The sequence below is a fragment of the Neohortaea acidophila genome (assembly GCF_010093505.1).
Source record: "Neohortaea acidophila strain CBS 113389 unplaced genomic scaffold BDY17scaffold_1, whole genome shotgun sequence".
Classification (NCBI taxonomy): domain Eukaryota; kingdom Fungi; phylum Ascomycota; class Dothideomycetes; order Mycosphaerellales; family Teratosphaeriaceae; genus Neohortaea; species Neohortaea acidophila.
This window is the reverse complement of record NW_022985510.1, coordinates 1,092,829-1,110,616: the sequence shown is the minus strand read 5'-3', so window position 1 is coordinate 1,110,616 and position 17,788 is coordinate 1,092,829. Positions and strand designations below refer to the sequence as shown.

At 58.0% G+C, this 17,788-nt stretch overlaps 9 protein-coding genes across 9 annotated transcripts; 5 read left to right on the top strand and 4 right to left on the bottom strand.

The window, feature by feature from the left end:
* Nucleotides 1-64: 64 nt before the first annotated feature.
* On the top strand, nucleotides 65-1,756 carry BDY17DRAFT_306852 (kinase-like domain-containing protein; the record flags this gene model as incomplete). Its single annotated transcript, XM_033735062.1, has 1 exon — nucleotides 65-1,756. One exon carries the CDS (start codon nucleotides 65-67, stop codon nucleotides 1,754-1,756), a length of 1,692 nt encoding a protein of 563 aa, XP_033594039.1.
* Nucleotides 1,757-2,468: 712 nt separating this feature from the next.
* Nucleotides 2,469-4,151, top strand: BDY17DRAFT_320012 (MFS transporter, MCP family, solute carrier family 16, member 10; the record flags this gene model as incomplete). The annotated part of the gene is made up of 7 exons (XM_033736370.1): nucleotides 2,469-2,688; nucleotides 2,744-2,966; nucleotides 3,026-3,079; nucleotides 3,132-3,237; nucleotides 3,296-3,686; nucleotides 3,743-4,025; nucleotides 4,088-4,151. 7 exons carry the CDS (start codon nucleotides 2,469-2,471, stop codon nucleotides 4,149-4,151), a joined length of 1,341 nt encoding a protein of 446 aa, XP_033594038.1.
* A 337-nt stretch (nucleotides 4,152-4,488) lies between these two features.
* BDY17DRAFT_320011 (uncharacterized protein) lies at nucleotides 4,489-5,860 on the top strand (the record flags this gene model as incomplete). Its single annotated transcript, XM_033736369.1, has 2 exons — nucleotides 4,489-4,693; nucleotides 4,752-5,860. The coding sequence occupies 2 exons, from the start codon at nucleotides 4,489-4,491 to the stop codon at nucleotides 5,858-5,860; spliced, it is 1,314 nt and encodes a 437-aa protein (XP_033594037.1).
* Nucleotides 5,861-5,949: 89 nt separating this feature from the next.
* On the bottom strand, nucleotides 5,950-6,921 carry BDY17DRAFT_314522 (uncharacterized protein; the record flags this gene model as incomplete). The annotated part of the gene is made up of 1 exon (XM_033735825.1): nucleotides 5,950-6,921. The coding sequence occupies one exon, from the start codon at nucleotides 6,919-6,921 to the stop codon at nucleotides 5,950-5,952; it is 972 nt and encodes a 323-aa protein (XP_033594036.1).
* Nucleotides 6,922-7,251: 330 nt separating this feature from the next.
* Nucleotides 7,252-9,638, top strand: BDY17DRAFT_289020 (uncharacterized protein). The gene is made up of 6 exons (XM_033732290.1): nucleotides 7,252-7,401; nucleotides 7,482-7,834; nucleotides 7,893-8,129; nucleotides 8,185-8,567; nucleotides 8,622-8,637; nucleotides 8,688-9,638. The coding sequence occupies exons 1-6, from the start codon at nucleotides 7,368-7,370 to the stop codon at nucleotides 9,336-9,338; spliced, it is 1,674 nt and encodes a 557-aa protein (XP_033594035.1). The 5' UTR covers nucleotides 7,252-7,367; the 3' UTR covers nucleotides 9,339-9,638.
* Nucleotides 9,639-10,094: 456 nt separating this feature from the next.
* Nucleotides 10,095-12,076, top strand: BDY17DRAFT_244464 (glycosyl transferase family group 2-domain-containing protein; the record flags this gene model as incomplete). Its single annotated transcript, XM_033730533.1, has 3 exons — nucleotides 10,095-10,514; nucleotides 10,573-10,798; nucleotides 10,854-12,076. The coding sequence occupies 3 exons, from the start codon at nucleotides 10,095-10,097 to the stop codon at nucleotides 12,074-12,076; spliced, it is 1,869 nt and encodes a 622-aa protein (XP_033594034.1).
* A 49-nt stretch (nucleotides 12,077-12,125) lies between these two features.
* BDY17DRAFT_12018 (uncharacterized protein) lies at nucleotides 12,126-12,765 on the bottom strand. Its single transcript, XM_033729300.1, has 2 exons — nucleotides 12,577-12,765; nucleotides 12,126-12,496 (listed from the first exon to the last, which is right to left on the bottom strand). Exons 1-2 carry the CDS (start codon nucleotides 12,678-12,680, stop codon nucleotides 12,175-12,177), a joined length of 426 nt encoding a protein of 141 aa, XP_033594033.1. The 5' UTR covers nucleotides 12,681-12,765; the 3' UTR covers nucleotides 12,126-12,174.
* Nucleotides 12,766-12,812: 47 nt separating this feature from the next.
* BDY17DRAFT_274272 (uncharacterized protein) lies at nucleotides 12,813-15,774 on the bottom strand. The gene is made up of 3 exons (XM_033731978.1): nucleotides 13,577-15,774; nucleotides 13,220-13,420; nucleotides 12,813-13,117 (listed from the first exon to the last, which is right to left on the bottom strand). Exons 1-3 carry the CDS (start codon nucleotides 15,470-15,472, stop codon nucleotides 12,851-12,853), a joined length of 2,364 nt encoding a protein of 787 aa, XP_033594032.1. The 5' UTR covers nucleotides 15,473-15,774; the 3' UTR covers nucleotides 12,813-12,850.
* Nucleotides 15,775-15,901: 127 nt separating this feature from the next.
* Nucleotides 15,902-17,769, bottom strand: BDY17DRAFT_289015 (uncharacterized protein). The gene has a single exon (XM_033732289.1). It carries the CDS (start codon nucleotides 17,505-17,507, stop codon nucleotides 15,951-15,953), a length of 1,557 nt encoding a protein of 518 aa, XP_033594031.1. The 5' UTR covers nucleotides 17,508-17,769; the 3' UTR covers nucleotides 15,902-15,950.
* Nucleotides 17,770-17,788: the final 19 nt, after the last annotated feature.

Sequence of the window (17,788 nt, the reverse complement as noted above, 5' to 3'; positions counted from 1 at the left end):
TTCTTTTGCCTTCATTGACTTAGCTCTCACAGCAGGAGCAATTACACATTCCGTCCGCGTGGTGATGCCTGACACCGGCGTTGCCGAGCTCGATTTCGCAAGCCTGACTGCAGCCAATCCTCGAGCTGTTCGAGGCATGCAAAGTGTTCTCGAAGTAATCTACGATCAAGCTTCGCACAATCTTGAGCATCAACGAAAGTTCATTCGAGGCCAGGCCGGAGCACTCGCCGCAACGCGCAGTCCTGCGTTCACCCCAGACCCCGATCAATCGAGCTCGGGCTTCACCACTGAGGCAGATTTATCTGACGATGAAGAATACTCGTTCGACGGCGCCCCCTGCTATGTTCTAAGTCTCGAGGAGGGCGTGGGCCCACTCAACCCACAGCTCGGCTGGTGGTTTGGAACGGGAGATCTAGTTCGATACCCGGAGTCTGGCGGGGTCGACCTTTTACTTCCGCCTCATGCTTCAGAGCATCAGTCGCACCTACTGTCAGAATCGCCATCAACAACGAATCTCGTCTACGCTCGGCAAGGTTACTTCGCATTCGATTCGAAGTACGGCCGATTATGGCTTCACGCTCGGCACAAGGGTATACGCGTGGAGGATCGGCCGCTTGCGCCAAGGTCGAAGATATTACTGGAGAGCCGCGCCCGGATATCCATCGGCCCATTTCGCTTCATCTTCGAATTCAAAGTCTCGGATGAAGCTTCTTTCCAGCGAGCGAAAAAGCGGGCCCTTACAGAATATTACGGGCAAGAGAAGCGGTACGAAGCCACGTCCGCTACACCCTCTACGCACGATGTGCGCATTGAAAACTGGATATTGCATGGTGTTGTTGGCGCCTCAGCCGTGTCCCTTGTCCACGCTGCCTCTCACGTGCGATCCGGAGAAGTCGTTGCCGTGAAACGACTCCGCCTTAGCACAAAAGAGGGTGACGTTGCTACGAAAGAGCTCCAAGTATACGATGAGATCCTTGCAAGCATCCGCGAACATCGATATAGCAAATTTGTGATGCAAAAACATTCGGTTCTCGCCCACGACCGACCGCCGACTCCTTATCGCGAGGTGTACTTATTGTGGAAGCCATTGGCTCTCGGGGATTTCGCCGAGTTCAGGCCCAAGGGACGATGGCGTGTAGAGTTCGAAACTGTGAAGAAGAGGCTCTTCGTCCAAACCCTGCTCGGGTTGTCTGCACTTCATGACTGCGGCTGGATACATCGGGACTTGAAACCAACGAACTTGGGGGTGGTGGAGCTCGGAGAGCGGCCCTTTGCGATCATCATGGACGAAGGGCAGGCAATTTGTCAGACGTCGGATGGACACAAGCCCCGTGTCGGCCACTGTGGAACCGTGGGGTATCTGGCGCCCGAGCTCGAAAACGGAGCATTTGCGTCTACGTACGGGAAGGAAGTCGACATCTGGAGTATGGGTGTGGTGGCTTACTTTCTCCTGGTGGGTAAGATCACGTGGAGTTGCGAGTACAATATGTTTGTGCCGGAGCGGGATGCGCAGGGGCCTTCGCTGTGGAAGTTTCGAGAGGCTCGAGCGCGACTGATGTGCCGGCCTGAGGACAGCGTAGAGCATCTCATCGGCGGCATGATGGAAGAAGACCCACGGCGACGTCTTTCAATGCCGGAAATCCTGGCGCATCCTGCGCTGAGAGATGTACGGAAGGCGGTAGATGATAGATCAGACACCGAGAGACAAGTCGGGCAGAAACGTGGTCATGATGCCTTGCATGCTGGGGTTGCATAGTGAGGAGAGTTCGTGATAGCGGTATGAATAAGAGGACGTCCGAATGAAGATGCCCTCAAGTGCGATCTTTGCACCACACTGGCGCGCCCCTGGCAGCCTACGACATGTCTCTTGCGCAACACGAGCCCATGCTGCGGACCTGGAAGGCCGAACTACCGTGTGTTCACGTCGAGCACGTCATGAAAGCGCCATGCGGACGCGACGACTGAAACCCAGCATTGAGGCGGTATTCAACACAGCTGTGAATAGCTCGCCGCGTGCTTGGTAGATGAGCTGTCCGCTTCGGCCGAGCAAATCGGACAGAGTTTGAGCCCGAGAAGGCTTTCCAAGGCCAGGCCCACGGCGCCTGCCGTAGCGGACCGTCGCAACTGCCTCGTCTGATTCGCCCCTTCCCCGCCCCGCCCGGGGATTCGGGGTTTGTTGTACACCTCCTCTCGCGGCGCCCGGCCCCAACTACGACGCCGTCTGCATGGCATTCGCGTGCAACGGTGTAAAATGGCGACGCATTAATAATGGCTCCTTATCCCCGGAGAGGTAGGTCGTCGTGACACATATCTTTCACTTCGAATCCCTCTTGCCCTTCGCTTTCCATCGATCGTTCAGCTCTCTACGTCCCTGTCTTGCTCACCGGACATTCTCACCTACTGTTGATCACAGCATCTCCTCCAGACACCCCAGTCGCTCCAGTCTGTCCCCTCCCACATCTTCCGCCATGGCATCAGAGAAAGACGCCGCCGCTCTGGACGCGTACTCCAACAAGCCCAGCAGCGACAGCGAGGTCGACGTCGAGCAGGGCGTTCCCGAGAAACCCCAAGGCCCACCACCGGGTGCCTTCTTCGACCCCCGCGAGAACCCTGACGGCGGCAGACAGGCATGGCTCTGTCTCCTCGGCGGCTTCTGTGTGCTCTTCTCCTCTTTCGGTTGGATCAATTGTGAGTAGCGAATGGATGCTGAGGGTTGCGTGCCCGACTGACCGTATTGTGACAGGCGTCGGCGTCTTCCAAGCTTACTACCAGGAGCACCAACTCTCCAGTTACGCTCCTAGCACCGTCGGATGGATCTCCTCCCTCACTGTCTTCTTCATGTTCTTCTTCGGGCCGGTGATTGGCAAAGTCTACGACAATTATGGACCGAGATACCTCTTGCTCGTCGGCACCTTCTTGGAGGTGTTTGGCTTGATGATGACCAGCCTCTGCACCGAATACTGGCAGTGAGTAATCCGGTGCATCGATGCAATCGGTGATCGTGTTGCTAATATCCGCCACTCAGGTTCATACTGGCACAGGGCATCTGTGCTAGTACCGGAGCAAGCATCCTCTTCTAGTGAGTATATTACACTTTCGTCGACACAACCAGCTCCTCTAACCTCACTCAGTCCCGCCATGAGCAGCGTCACCACTTGGTTCTACAAGAAGCGAGGCGCCGCCTTTGGCGCCATTGCCGCAGGAAGCTCCTTGGGTGGAGTTATCCTGCCGATCATGGTATGTCGTGTGCTGCAGTCACCCCCGAACTACGCCCATCGTACTGATCCACGGACAGGTCCAGAAGCTCATTCCGGAAATTGGCTTCCCGTGGGCCATGCGTTGCACAGCCTTCCTCCTCCTCTTCATGCTCATCATCGCCAACCTCACCATCACCTCTCGCATGAAGCACGTAGTCAAACCCGTCGTCGTCATGGAGTTCATCCGACCACTCAAGGAGGTTGTCTTTGACCTCACCGTCGCCGGCGCCTTCCTCTTCTTCATGGGAATGTTCCTGCCCATCTCCTTCATCATCCTGGAGGGCGAGCACTACGGCATCGACTACAGCCTCGCTCAATACCTCGTCCCTATCCTCAACGCCGCCTCCTTCTTCGGCCGAACCATCCCCGGCTTCCTCGCCGACAAGATCGGCCGCTTCAACATGATGATCATCATGGACGCCTTCACCGGTAAGCCTGCCACCGCCCTCACGTGAACGCAGTGGCGCTAACAATCAACCTCCCAGCCATCATCACGCTCGCGCTTTGGGTGCCCGGCACCAGCCACGCCGCCATCATCACCTTCGCCGCCTTCTTCGGGTTCGGCAGCGGCGCCTTTGTCTCCCTGCTTCCCTCCATGATCGCCCAGATCTCCGACGTGCGGCAGATAGGCGTCCGCACCGGCACCATCTTCGCCATCATCTCGATTGCCGCCCTCATCTCCACCCCAATTGGAGGCGCAATCATCCAGCACGACCGTGGAAGCTACCTGGATCTCAAGATCTATACCGGATGCATGTTGACTGGCGGGTATGTACTCTACTATTTCGCTAATTGGTTGACAACAAACAGTAATGCTGACGAGCGAACAGGACCTTTTTCATGATTCTCGCCAGAGTCAAACAGACGGGACTCAAGCTTATGACGAAAGTGTAATTGACGCATAACGATAAAAACGTCCAATTCGGATTGATACAAATAGAAGCATTGGGTACGGATGAGGTCCACTCACAATCATGTGGACATCGCACAGCTCCTTCCTCGCATTCTAAGAAGACCACAAAAAAAGAAAGAAAGAAACCACGCTACATCTCTACAAAGGGAAGGCACCACACATTCACCGGCATTTGCGCCGTTTCTCTTTTCTCTCTTCCCATTCTCACACCACATCCCCTTTCCTCACTCATCCCAACCCCTCAAGCCCCGCCTCGCCAGCTCTCAACCTGTCTACAGCTCGCTCCATTCATAAAACCACTCGAGCAGACCACTCAAAATGCTCTGGCTCCATCTCCTCCTCCTGCAACTGGCAACCTACACCCTCACAACCGCAAATCGCACCACCACCACCACCATCTCACTCACCGCCCACATCTCCACCAGGTCTGCAGCAAACACCGACTATGTCTGCATGTTCGTGACCACCGAAGCAAATTGGCAAGGCGAACAACAGAATCTCTGCGGCATCCCAGGTGAATTCGGTAAGCGACACACACACCCACATCCAAACAACCGGCCAGAAAACTAACATCCACCAAGCTCCCCAACTCCCCCCCGGCCTAAATGGCAATATATCCTCCGCCGGCCCGTCCGAAGGCCAAGTTTGCTTCCTGTACACCGGCTCAAACTGCACGGGCAACGCATCGGCGCCAATCGTGTATCCTGGGTATGCGGACTTGGGGCAGATTGGGTTTGATAAGATGGCGGGTAGTTGGCGGTGTTGGAAAATGTGTGGATCTGGAGCTGGATCGACGAGTACTGCGGCTACACCTACTACGACTACGATTACTCCTCTGCCGACCAGCACCGTCACTTCGGTGGTGAGCGTGACTATTACGTTCACGGCCTCCGCATCGAGCTCTTCTCTGTCGAGCGGGAATATGGGGGACGTGGGGGGCACAAGTTCGGGGTTGATTTCGATTACGAAGACGCTTAGCGGTGCGCAGCCGATGGCGACGGGGTTCATTTCGATCACCACTACGGAATATAAAGAGTCGCCACCTTCATCCTCGACAACCTCCAGTGCTTCTTCTTCGACGAGCTCCAGTGGCTCTTCTTCGACAAGCTCTGGTGTTTCTATCACGACGACGCACACGGCTGTGGAGCAGATCGATACAAGTGCGGCGTCGACCACGACAACGAATCCTCTGACTCCCGCGGGAAGCTCGATTGGAATCACCACCACACTGAGCGCCCAACCCACCACTGAAACCTCCACTGCAGTCACCACGACGCTGAGTGGCACGAGCCCGTCTTCCGCGTCCTCCTTGCATTCCATCACCACCACACTGAGTGCCCCGAATCAGTCTTCTGTCTCCAGCTTGCGTTCCATTACCACGACGCTCAGTGCCTCGAACCAAATCACCGTTGCAACATCGAACTCCGTAGTGACCATCCTCAACACCCAGACGCAGACCCCGACATCCGCCGGACTTGCGCCGACGCCTACTCCGAGCACCACCGCGACAGCATCGCCACGTTCACCTCCCAGCAGCTTGACGTCCGCCACGCAGATCAGCGCTCCGGGCTTCAGCATGTCCTCTTCATTGGTGACTTTGACGCATACGTTTGCTGATGGAAGCAAAACGCTGGTCACCACGTTCGTCATCCTGCCTGTTCCGACTGTACCGCCGACGAAGAGGGGATAATGATGTTCGATGGCGAGGCATCAACCCAAAGACGTCGCCAGGCCATGCGAGTCTTGTCGTCCTGAGATGTAGCAGGGTGGAGGGAGACCCTATTTCACCTTATCCTGCACAGCCTGCAACACCTTTCTCGTCTTGAAGTCGCGCTCCTTGGTGTCAATGTTTCCATATTCTTCCTCGGTCTGCTTGCAGACCATCGCCTGCCACTCCTCGCCGACGTTAATCTTCTCCTTCTCGATGTCCTTTGCACTGGCCTCCCAGACATCCTGAATTGTATCGCCAATCTTGTCCATCAGTGCTTCCAAGCCTCCCTCCCCGCCTCCGGCGTGATATGCCTTGAAGGGGCCGGCGATGCTCCATCTTGGGCCCATGGATGACGTGACAATGGCATCCAGATCTTTCACATCGACCACCCCCTGCGCAACGAGCGAGCTGGCTTCGCGAAACAACGCAAAAGCCAGGCGATTCGCTACGAAACCCGTGCACTCCTTCTTGATCACCACCGGCGTGCGTCCGAGTGATCTCCAATACTTTAGCGTCTTGTTAATACTCGCCTGCGTCGTCTGCGCGCTCGGCACGACCTCGAGCAGTGTCATGATGTGCGGGGGATTGTAGGGATGCACGACAAGCAAGCGGCTCTTGTCCTTCATATCGACATTCTGCTCGCTGGCAGGGATGCCAGACGTCGACGACCAGAACAACGCATCGCCCCGCGCGTGCTTCTCAATCTCAGGCCACACGCCTTTCTTAAACGCCAGCTTCTCCGGCCCCTGCTCCTGCACAATGTCCGCGTACTCGACGGCTTTCTGCAGCGTGGGCGCGAGCGTGAGCCGGTCCTGCCAGCTGGCGGAGGTGTGGGCGTCGAGCAGGTAGGAGGGCAGGTGGGTGGTGATGTACTCGTACAAATCCGGGCGGGTGTCGAAGATGGTGACGGTGGCGGTGGGGTTCTTCTCGAGGTGCAGGGCGGCGAAGGAGAGGCCGATGGTGCCGCTGCCTATGAGGGCGATGGTTTGGGATTTTTCGCTGCTGCTCGAGGCCTCGCGGCGGGGGGTGAGCGAGGCCATTGTTGGGGTGCGGGCGAAGGCGAGGGATGGGACGACGTGGCGGAGAGACCTGAATGGAGCGGTAGAGCGGGCGCAGCGAAGGGCGGTGGAAGTGAGCATGCTTCGCGCGATGGTCGACGTGGCCTGCCTTGTCAGGTGGAGTGGGAGAGAGAGAGAAGTGCGGTGACGATTGTTGTATAGAGCTTTTTGGCTTATCGTACCTTAGCCTTGCGGCCTTACCTCATCCGTCGGCTAACGTAACACCAACGGTGATATCTTTCCAGTTTATGACTAGCCCCAAGAGCTACCCCACACGACCTTTCCCCGCATCTTCGGCCACCGAGGCCATCCATTGGAGCGCTGGCCCGCGGACGGAGAAGTCAGGCCGAGGGGCGGCCGACTACCTCCAACCCCCCGATGAAGTGACGGTCATCAACCTGACTGTTCACCAGTCACCCAACATCAAGATGCCATTCAAAAGCCTGCAGAACGACATTCTCCGTACGTCCCACTGCAATGGCAGAAACCCAACACTTCACGTGTCCGCTTCCTGAACCCCCCACTAACCCACCTTCCCACAGTCCCCAGGGATCTCACAACCTGGCAATGGCTCTTCGAACACCCCACCTACAGCCCGCTCGCGCGCTTCCCCGAGGCAGAGCTGGCGGGCTACCACAATGCGAAGACGAAGGAGACGCTCAACTGGAAGCAGGTGAAGGAGGTGTCGACCTACGTGTCCACCGCGCTGGTGAAGAAGTACGGCCTGAAGGTGGGCGAGACGGTGGCACTGTTCAGCCAGAATAACATTTGGTACCCGATTGCCATGCATGCGACGCTGCGCGTGGGCGGCAAGGTGTCGGGCGCCAGTCCGGCGTACAATTTGGACGAGATGACGTATGCGCTGCAGAAGGGCGAGGCCAAGTTCCTCATGACGGTGAGAATTGTCACGTTGTCCGTGAGATGGAGGCGTTGACTGATGAATTGGGGAACAGCATCCGGACTCGATGGAAGTGGCTACTGCCGCGGCGAAAAAGGCCGGCATCCCCAAGGAGAACCTGTTTCTGCTTGAGGGCGAGATGAAGGGGTACAAGACGATCAAGGACCTGGTTGAGGAGGGGAAGAAGGAGAGCGAGCAGGTGCCTTACTACACCATCCCCAAGGGCAAGACCAACATGGACATTTGTGGCTTCTTGTCCTTTAGCTCGGGCACGACTGGACTCCCGAAAGCGGTAGGCGTGAAGGGGCGAACCCCTGATGAGGAGGCCAATACTGATCCGCTCGCAGGTCATGATTGCACACCAGAACGTGATTGCACAGTGCCTGCAGGTCATGCAAATCACTCCCTCCGACCACAAGAAGGTGCTCGCCGTCTTGCCCTCCTTCCACATCACCGGGCTCGTGCACGCGCTGCATCTGCCCGTCCTCATCAATGCCACGGTCGTGATGCTGCCCGCGTTCACCATGGAAAGCATGCTGGAGGCCACGCAGGAGTACCAGCTGCGCGAGTTGCTCTTGGTGCCGCCGATTCTGATCCGCATGGTGCGCGACCCCATTGTCGACAAGTACGATTTGAGCGCGCTGCGCCGCTTCTCGTCCGGTGCGGCGCCGTTGAGTGAGGAAATCATTCAACAGTTGAAGAAGAAATTCCCTCAATGCGGATTCAAGCAGTGAGTACAGACCGTGTTGGTGATGGAGTTTGACCGTGCTAATAACGATCACAGGGGATACGGCATGACTGCAAGTGTGAAATGAGACGGAAAGTATGAATCTGGGCTAACAGACGACAGGAATCGTGCTCGTGCATTACCGCTCATCCACCGTCGCACTACGACTTCAAGTACGCACATACCGTCGGCACAATCTGCGCGTCGACGACGGTGAAGATTATGAAGGAAGACGGCACGGAAGGTGGGGTCGGCGAGCCGGGAGAGATCTGGGCCAAGGGACCCCAGGTGGTGATGGGCTACCTGAACAACGACAAGGCGACCAAGGAGACGTTCGACGAGGAGGGCTACCTGCACACGGGCGACCAGGGGAGTATCGACGAGCACGGCGTCATCACCATCCTCGATCGGATAAAGGAGATGATCAAGGTGAAGGGGATTGGCGTCGCGCCCGCCGAGCTGGAGGACCTGCTCCTCGGGCACGAGAAGGTGGAGGATGTGGCGGTGCTGGGCATCCAGGATGACTATTCGGGCGAAGTGCCCAAGGCGTACATTGTGCCCAAGCCGGGCACGGAGGGTGACGATGCGCTGGGCCGAGAGCTGATCAAGTACGTGCGGGACAATCGCGTGCGATACAAGGCGGTGAAGGAGGTGGAGTTTATTGGGGAGATCCCAAAGAGCGCTAGCGGCAAGATTTTGCGGCGCGTGTTGAGGGACAAGCAGAAGAGCGGGGAGCATGGGGTGGTGGTGCGGGAAGAGCAGTCTAAATTGTAGGGCATGAAGGACGATACATATCGGCGGGATCTGCGCACACTTGGGTAAAAGGAATGGTGCCCGTGTATAGGGAAATGTGCATCCAATGGAACTCCACTCTCGAAGCACGCGCGCGCAGCCACGGGCCAGCAAAGGCACAACGGCGGGGCGAGGCGTGGAAGCAGAGGCAGATGCGACTGGCGGGCAGGCACCCGCATTTACCCAACCGCGGCCGCTTGATCAACAGTGCTGGCTAACAAAGGGGGCGAAGGGGAAGGGCAAGGGAAAGGCAGCAGCTTTGACTTTACGATCACATTCCGTTCCAGCCGATGGCGGCCTCACTGCCACGCGTACCCAGCGCGCTTGTGATTGGCCGCCATTTAGGCTCGTCCCTGAGTGTCAAGCATTTTTTCCCCACGCGCCGCTCGGACCAGCGTGCATTGCAGCTTCCCTTTCTCTCGGCCGACCTAGCCTTATCGAGACCCTTTTTTCGACGTATTTCGCGCGGCCGCCTTGACACGCCGGTCGGGTGCTTTGTGGCTCGTGTGGACGAGTGGGAGAAGGGGAGCCTAGGAGGGAGGCGGCGAGGGCGAGCCATCCATGGGCCGTCCACTTTTTTACGAGTCGCCGCCCGTCGGCCTCCCCCTCAATGGCGCCCTGCTCCTGTCCCTGCTTCTCCTTCTCACCCTCCTCCACTCCGCCGCCGTGCATCTCTTCCTGCCTGCTGGACATGTGAGCTTCCCTCGCCGCCCACAGCAACCCCGTCTCCGGCTCACCATGAGCGCCTCCACCTACGCCTACCTGACGCGCTGCATTCCCGCCATCAGCGTGCTCGGCGTGCTCTTTCTCCTCTTCGTCTCGTTGATCGTCGCGCCCAACACCAAACAGGATGGCAGCAGGCTCGGTGCTGCGGCTGCCACCTCGCAGCTCGTGCTGGCCGTGTACACGCTATTCATCCACATCGCCCCCGTCTTGTTTCCTGCGAGACTGTGCTGGGCTATTGGAGATGTTATGAAGAGGATGAAGGAGAGCGTGGCCGTTGCAGAGGCGTACAAGAAGCAGACCCTGGAGAAGGGCGAGGCCGCGTCGTCGCTGAAGTTCGTCATCATCATTCCCGCCTACAAGGAGTCCGTCGAGACGATGGAGGAGACGTTGAAGGTCTTGGGCAGCCATTGGCAGGCTCGCAGTGCATATCATGTGAGGAGCATCTTTACACCAGTATCCCTGATTTTGTGTGCCGCGCTGACTGTGACAGATCTATCTTGCAATGGAGGCCAAGGAGGAGCATTCCGATAAGAAGGCGGCCAACTTGATTCGAGCTTTCCAGAGCTCCTTTTACCGCATGAGCTACACCATTCACCCGTTTGGTATCCCTGGCGAAGCACAGGGCAAAAGCAGCAACGAGAGCTGGGCTGCCAAGCAAGCTTTCAAAGACTACGCCAATGCCAGCAAAGGAGAGGTTATAATGACCACCATGGATTGTGAGTTTCATCCGCTCGTCCACTGCAACCAATTTTTTTTTTGACAAAATTGCAGCCGACACTCACCTCTCCGCTCGCTACTTTTCTCAAGTCGCACAATATCACCATCGCTTCCCCGAAACGAGCGCCGAGACCATCTACGTGCCTCCGATCGTCTTTGATCGCAATATCCACGAAGTCCCCCTCCCAGTGCGCACATCCGACATGATTTGGGCCGGCGCCGGCATTTCCAATCTATACGACGGCTCGAACATCTGCATTCCCACCTCCGTCTATTCTCTGCCAATGGTTCTGGCGGAGAATGTGGGCGGATGGGACACCGGGCCCGATGCCATCGGCGAAGACATGCACATGTATTTGAAGTGCTTCTTTGCTTTGTCGGGCAATCTCAACGTCAAGGTCGTCTACGCCGCCGCGAGTCAGTGCGACGTCAGCAGCGACGGCACTGGCTTCAGTGGATACGTGGATGGCCTCAAAGCGCGCTACAAGCAAGCGCTCCGGCACATGTGGGGTTCCTTGGACACGGGCTATGCCATTCGACAGACTATCAGCATGTTCGAGAGACGACGAAGAATGAGTTTCGGCGCCTCGCCCGATCTGCTGGACACCGTTCTGCACACCAAACACCTCCTCGTCAACGCCATCTCCGCCGTCTGCAGCCCCAACGGCGCCGCCCTCCCCACGCCCATCATCAAATGCACGCCCCCAAGCCCGCAAGCCACGCGACACCCCCAACCCTTCCCCCACGCTTACAACAAGCCCATCCACTTCCGCAACCTGTGCACCCTGCTCAACAGCCTCTTCGAAGCGCACTTCGTGCCCGTGCACCTCGCCCTCATCCTCGCCACCACCACCATCTACGACCTCCTCGCCGGCGCCTCCGTGCCCCACCACCTCGCCCTCGCCCTCCGCATTTCCGGCCTGTGCCGCTTCGCCGGCTGGTCGCTCATCTGCGTCTACTTCTACCGCTACGCGCAGTACCACCATCTGTGCCTCTCGCTGCGAGAGCAGGAGATGCGCGAAGCTGGCTTGCTGGACGAGTGCGATGAGGGCAAGCAGCACGAGCAGAGGAGCGATGGGTACAGTCGGAGGCTTTTTGGGCCTTTGGGCGGTGTGGCGGAGGCGGGACTCTTTTTTATCGGCGGCTTTTTGTTCGGGTCTATCCCCGCTTGCCAGGCTGTGTTGAGTCACGTCTTCACCGAAAGGCTGGCCTATCAAGTCAGTCTGAAGCCGTCGTTCATGAAGGTGCTGGAGAACGTGGATCAGAAGACAGGGTGAGTTCCCCAACCAACCATCTATCCTCCAATTCAAAAAATAACACCCACAGCTCCTCCTTATCCTCCTCCTCCTCCGCAACACCGAAATCGCCCTCGCAATCACCAGCACACGCAAAGAAGCGAACCACAACGCCGGCGAGAACAACCAAAGCCGCCGGCGTCTCCCTGCACAAAAAGGCCTCCTCCCACGTCCGCTGCCCCTCGGACACCTGGCGCAAACAAGCCGTTGCCACCTTTGAGCATTTCACCGCCAGCATGGCGCTCAATCGGCCGGTCAAGCGGGACGACTAGAGCATCTTTTCGTTCGCAAGAGTTATATCCGACTTTTTTTCTCGTGTCGAATGGGCATTGTTGCAGGTGGCATTCTATCGGGTTTGGGTACCTGGGGTGGGGTGGAAGGTGCGGCGGGACGACAATGCATCTGCACTCGGTTGGAGCGGGCCTTCGATTGAGGACGGGTGGGTAGGCGGGCTTTGCCGCCTTTCCTACCTACCTACCTACATGCATGTAATCATTGTAATCTGGCAATATGGGGAGAATGGAATTCTGATGGGTGAGCATATCTCGAGCGAATGGGAGGTGGACAAGGGCGTTGGAAGGAACATAATCGGCTCTGCGGAATGGGATTGAGAGAAATATGTGGGAAAGAAGGGGTCTTGCCACACAACAGGATACAACCGAGAGAATCTAGCAAGACAGACAAGTCCGCGCTATGCAAGCAACAAGCATCAAAATATCACACGTGTTCGTCGGTCGCGATGGAGCTCGAGCCTTTTCACTCCACATCGCTTTGCCTCTCCATCTCGGCGGCGAGCATCGCTTCCAGACTATCGTCTTCTTCTTCTTCTGCTGCTTCCGCCGCCGTGGCCGCCTCATCTACGCCGTCGTCGACATCACCATCGGCGGCAGTAGTAGTAGCAGCAGCAGGCGTCGAAGCATGACTCGAGGGCGCCTTAGCCATCTGCGTCAAACTGCTCGTCCTAGCAGCAGCCTCGCGCTTCCTCTTCTGCAATCTACTACCCGCCCCCGCTCCCCCACCATCCTCATCGCCCACCCCATCCGCAGCCTCAGCAGGATCCCTCTTCCTCTTCTTCGCGCCGCGAGACGGAGTCCTCAAACCCGACGACGAGGCATCGCTCTTCACGCTCTCGCCGTCACTCTCCCCGCCGCCGCCGCCGCTGCCGCCATCTTCGTCGTCGTCGTCGTCCGCTTCCGAGCCGAGAAAGTCCGCTAGTTCGTCGTTGATATCGCCCCAGTAGTCGGGGACTTCCTCTTCCGTGGGACTGCTGTCCGCGCGTTCCTCGCTGGGCATGAAGCGCGCCAGCTCCTCTGCATCCTCGACGTGCTCGGCGGCGACGGCGAGGCGCAGATCCAAGCCGTTGGGCGTGTTCGGCCCGCTGTCCAGATCGTCGTCTTCCTCCTCCTCTGTAAGCGTTGCCTCTCCGTCGGAGGAAGAGAGTAGCGCCTCGTCCTTGCCTTCGAAGCTATCTGGTAATCCCACGCCGCCGTTGGCAGGCGCAACGGAGTGGATGCGGTAGGGCTCCTCGTCTACGCGCCTCCATTGCGTGAAGCAAGCATACAGCCACGCCTGGCTGACAATCGCAATGCGCCCCTTCTTCTTCGCCGCCTGGCGCACCTTGGCCGTCCGCCGCTCCGGCGACGCAATGACGTGCGTCGTGCGCTTGGTGATGTTCTCGCTAATGCTGGCGCCAAACGACTTGGCCCAAATGGCCGTGTCGTGCGTCTGGATGTCGACGCCGAGCGGCACCACGCCGGAGAAGACGAGGTGCACGCCGGCCAGCACGCGCTGCTTCATGCTCGCTACGATGACTGCGGCGTCGGGGATGTGGTCGAATTCGTCGAGGGAGCGCTTCTTGGCAGGGCCGGGGCGCAGGTCGGCGATGCGGCCGCCTTTGGCGCCGGCCGTCTTGCGCTGGTATTCGTCGAAGTAGGCGGTGTGAATGTTGCGGAGACTTTGGCCGAGGTAGTGGAGCTCCGTGTCGTCGTCTTGTAGGAGATTGTGGCGGTATTTGGACGGGTGTTGGTCTGCGGCGGAGGAGGAGTCTTGTCCGTCTTCTCCGTTTTCTGCGAGAAGGTCCCCAGCTGCCTCCACTGCTGGCGAAGTCTTGGCTTCTTCTTCCGCGGCGTCCAAAATCTTTTGCTTCTGCAGCAGTGGGCGGTCTTGCAGCTGTGCGTTGAGTTGCTCGTCTTGCTCTTCCGCTTTCTCTTTGATGCTACCTTCGTCTTGCTTTCCGGCCATAGACACCATGCGATCCACGGCAGACACCTCTCCGTTTGCTGCTTTTCCCTCGGCGCCGGATGGCTCGGCCTTTGGTGCGTCTCCCGAAACTTCTTTTGCAGGCTGTTGCTCCGTCTTGCTCGATTTGACCGGCTTGGCCTCCAACTCGGGTCGCTTGGGGAGGAAACTACTATTGATATCCCCAATGCCCACGAAGAAGTCATACGGGCTAACCTTGAGAAGGTTCGGACTCCAATGCCACACGTCGCCACGATCGTCGATAATCACCACCATCTTCGTGTCGACGGGAAACAGCCGCTTGAGATTCTTCGCAGTCATACTCCCACTCTCGTCGCGCGACAAGATGCGCTCGCCGAAAATCTTGTGCTGCGGATCGATGATCTTGGCGATGTTCTGCGCGTACGCCCGCGTGCCCATGGTGTAGATGTGTAGTTCGTAGAACTGCGAAATCGTTTCTAGAAAGTCTTCCAGGCCTGGTCGGAGTTTGATGTAGTACCAGCAGCCCCTAGCCCCCGGCCCATCGTCCACCAGCTGGAAGGCTTCCACATCTTTCACGGCATCGTAGTTCGGATTCGAGGGATCGCGCTGCCACTCCGCCACAGTGGGATCGACCGTGGCGTGAATGATGGTCTGATCCAGATCCACGACGAGACTCAGCTTCCGCGCATCCAGCAGGCGCCGCTTCGCCTCTTCGTCTGCTCTGCTCGCCTGCTCTTGCGACACGAGCAGCTGTGTATGTCCATGCACCGTATTGACCGTCGCGCGATCCGTTCCCCGCGCCGTCGAATTGTACTGCACCGTCGTCATGTCCTTGCCGCAATTGGCGCAAATCCCCCCATATTGCACCTCATGCTTGCAGGGCTCGTCGATCTCGCCGACGTAGGTGCGCGCGGTCAACACCTGGCCGCGTTGGATGTCTAGGCTGAGGACGGAGCCTTCGAACTCGCTCTCGAAGTCGGCGTAGAGGGTGGCGGTCTGCTCGACATCTTCGCGCTGGTCCTTGTCCCAGACGCTGACGACGCTCTGGTAGTGGTAGGTGAAGAGGGGGGTGTTCTGCTCGATGTCGTCGCCGGGGCGGCGGAGCAGCTTCGTGACTGTGATGGGGTACAGTAGGGAGTCGGGGGTGTAGAGTCGCATTGGGGTAGCGATGGTGGTGATGGTGTTTGATCACATGATTCGTGGGGATTGATTGAGGGTGGAGTGGAGGAGATCCAACGTGGCGTGGACTATGAAGACATCGTTTGCCCTTGGCCAGCGGAAGCACGAGAAAGGGCGAGAATGATCGCGTGCCGAGCGGGGAAAGAACGTTGCGCCGCGTGGGCTACTTGTGCTGCACTGTGGAGAGGATGGCAAGGCTCAGACTGCCAAGTCGGATGTTTGTTTCTTGCCCAACGGGGAGGAGGAAACGGAAGAATGTAGGGCTCGATGCGGAATTTACAGTCAGCAACAGACGTCGGAGGATGGAAGAGCTCGGGCGTATTTATACCTCCTCGCCGATTTAGCCTTTTTCGGGCCCGTGCGGGCCGCCGCCGAACAAACTCGAGGCTTCAAAGACATCAAATGCTCGTCACGAATCATCATATCTGTCATTCATTCACTCACTCACTCTACGCCACTACCTGATTGCCTTCTTCTCCCTTCTCTCCAGTATCAACTCCCCCATCGGCCCCATCCTCTCCCCAAACCCATCCGCTCTGCTATGCGCCTTCTTCCCCCTCACCCACGTCTCCTGCACCACTCCCTTCAACACCTTGCCTTCGTATGGCGAGCACTTGTTCCTGAACAACATCGTTCGAGGCCCCACTTCAAACTCCGCCTCGTCGTCAAAAACCGCAATATCGCCGTCCATGCCCACTCTCAAGTCTCCCTTTCTTGCTTCTAGTCCAACCTGCTTGGCGGTGTTGATGCAGCACCAGTTCACAATGTCCAGTATCGTCTGGTTCTGATCAAGCTGACGCCGACTTGCTTCTGTCCAGAGGATGCTGAGACCCAACCCAACCGAAGACACCCCGCCCCATGCCGACATGAAATCGCCTTGGTTCGATGCCGTACGCCCGCTTGCTTTTGCATCGCGGCTGGCAGGTGGGATGTGGGAAGCGAGCAGCTTGAGGTCCGGGGTGCAGGGCGAGTGATCCGATACCACCGTCGATATCACCCCGCCTGCCTCCAGCAGCTCGTGCCATAGTCCATCCTGGTTTGACTGGCTTCGTATCGGTGGGCAGCACTTGTGTCGTGTGTCTCCCGCTTGTACCCGTTCGGCCGCCAGGCTGAGATAGTGGAAGCACGTTTCCGCCGTGATTTTGATACCAGCTTGCTGCGCTTTCCGAAGTAACGGGATCGCCTCTATCGCAGATAGATGCACAATATGTAGTGGGAGGTTCGGCGCCAGGTGTGCGTTGTTGATGATCTCCGAGATTGCGCAAGTCTCGAAAGTCGCTGGGCGCGAATCCAGAAACGTCTGGTATAGTTCCGGAGGTCCAGAGGGTGCGGCTTCTCCCCCTGCAGCAGCAACTGGCGGCAGCATCTCCGCATGAAACATGACCGTCGTCGGCTCATCGGCCAACTCCACAAACACCTTCCTCATGTCCTCCGGCGAAATGGCCGGAAACTCCTCCACCCCACTGTCAATCAGAAACCCCTTGAATCCCCTCACCCCCTCTTGAATCAACGGCTTCAACTCCCCGACGTTTCCGGGAATGATGCCTCCATAAAACCCCACATCCACCCAACACTGGCCCCTCGCAGCTGCCACCTTCTCTTTCATCCCCGCTACCGTGGTCGTAGGCGGGATGGCGTTCAAAGGCATATCGATCACCGTCGTCACGCCTCCGAACGCCGCCGCGCGCGTGCCGTGCCAGAAGCCCTCCCATTCCGTTCGCCCGGGCTCGTTGAGGTGGACGTGCGCGTCGACCAGGCCCGGGAGGAGGATGTGTGGGGTGTGGTCTTTGTATGTTGTTCCCGCGGGGAAGGAGGATGGCGGGAGGACTGAGGGGGTGATGGAGGTGATTTTGCCGGTGCGGGTGGAGAGGACGATGGTTGCGGGGGTGACTTTGCTGTTGATGACTGCGCGGGAGGAGGCGAGGACGGTGATTTCGGAGGGGGAGGTGGTGGAGGTTGGTTGTGGTTCGGCATCGCCGGAGGGTGGCTGTGAGCTCGTGGAATGCGGTGCCATGCTGCCCGAATGCACGAAGTGTAGAGTCTGGCGTCAAACATACGAGTATGAGGGTGTGTTCCGGGTTAATGCGGAGATGCCATACGAAACCAAAGAGAGTCGCTGGGTCGGGAGGGACAGCAGCAATGAGGAAGACGGAGCAACGAACGGCAGTCTGAGGACCTACCCAAGCCGTTGGGTATGGAAATGGCTACTACAGGCCTCGCTCGTCGCAAATGCTGTCATGGAGTTCGAATCGGTCTAGGTGCAAGGTCGAGTACCTATATATATTGGAGTAGCGA

What these genes read in the sequence shown, in the direction of transcription:
- BDY17DRAFT_289020 (XM_033732290.1), top strand. Translation starts at nt 7,368, where the DNA reads ATGCCATTCAAAAGCCTGCAGAACGACATTCTCC. An exon ending in CCTGCAGAACGACATTCTCC is followed by an intron (nt 7,402 to 7,481) that starts GTACGTCCCACT and finishes ACCTTCCCACAG; the next exon opens with TCCCCAGGGATCTCACAACC. An exon ending in CGACTGGACTCCCGAAAGCG is followed by an intron (nt 8,130 to 8,184) that starts GTAGGCGTGAAG and finishes ATCCGCTCGCAG; the next exon opens with GTCATGATTGCACACCAGAA.
- BDY17DRAFT_12018 (XM_033729300.1), bottom strand. Translation starts at nt 12,680, where the DNA reads ATGTTCCTTCCAACGCCCTTGTCCACCTCCCATTCGCTCGAGATATGC. An exon ending in ATTACAATGATTACATGCAT is followed by an intron (nt 12,497 to 12,576) that starts GTAGGTAGGTAG and finishes AACCGAGTGCAG; the next exon opens with ATGCATTGTCGTCCCGCCGC.
- BDY17DRAFT_274272 (XM_033731978.1), bottom strand. Translation starts at nt 15,472, where the DNA reads ATGCGACTCTACACCCCCGACTCCCTACTGTACCCCATCACAGTCACG. An exon ending in TTGCGCCTGCCAACGGCGGC is followed by an intron (nt 13,421 to 13,576) that starts GTGGGATTACCA and finishes GTCGCCGCCGAG; the next exon opens with CACGTCGAGGATGCAGAGGA. An exon ending in GGGAGAGTGACGGCGAGAGC is followed by an intron (nt 13,118 to 13,219) that starts GTGAAGAGCGAT and finishes GTGGGCGATGAG; the next exon opens with GATGGTGGGGGAGCGGGGGC.
- BDY17DRAFT_289015 (XM_033732289.1), bottom strand. Translation starts at nt 17,507, where the DNA reads ATGGCACCGCATTCCACGAGCTCACAGCCACCCTCCGGCGATGCCGAA.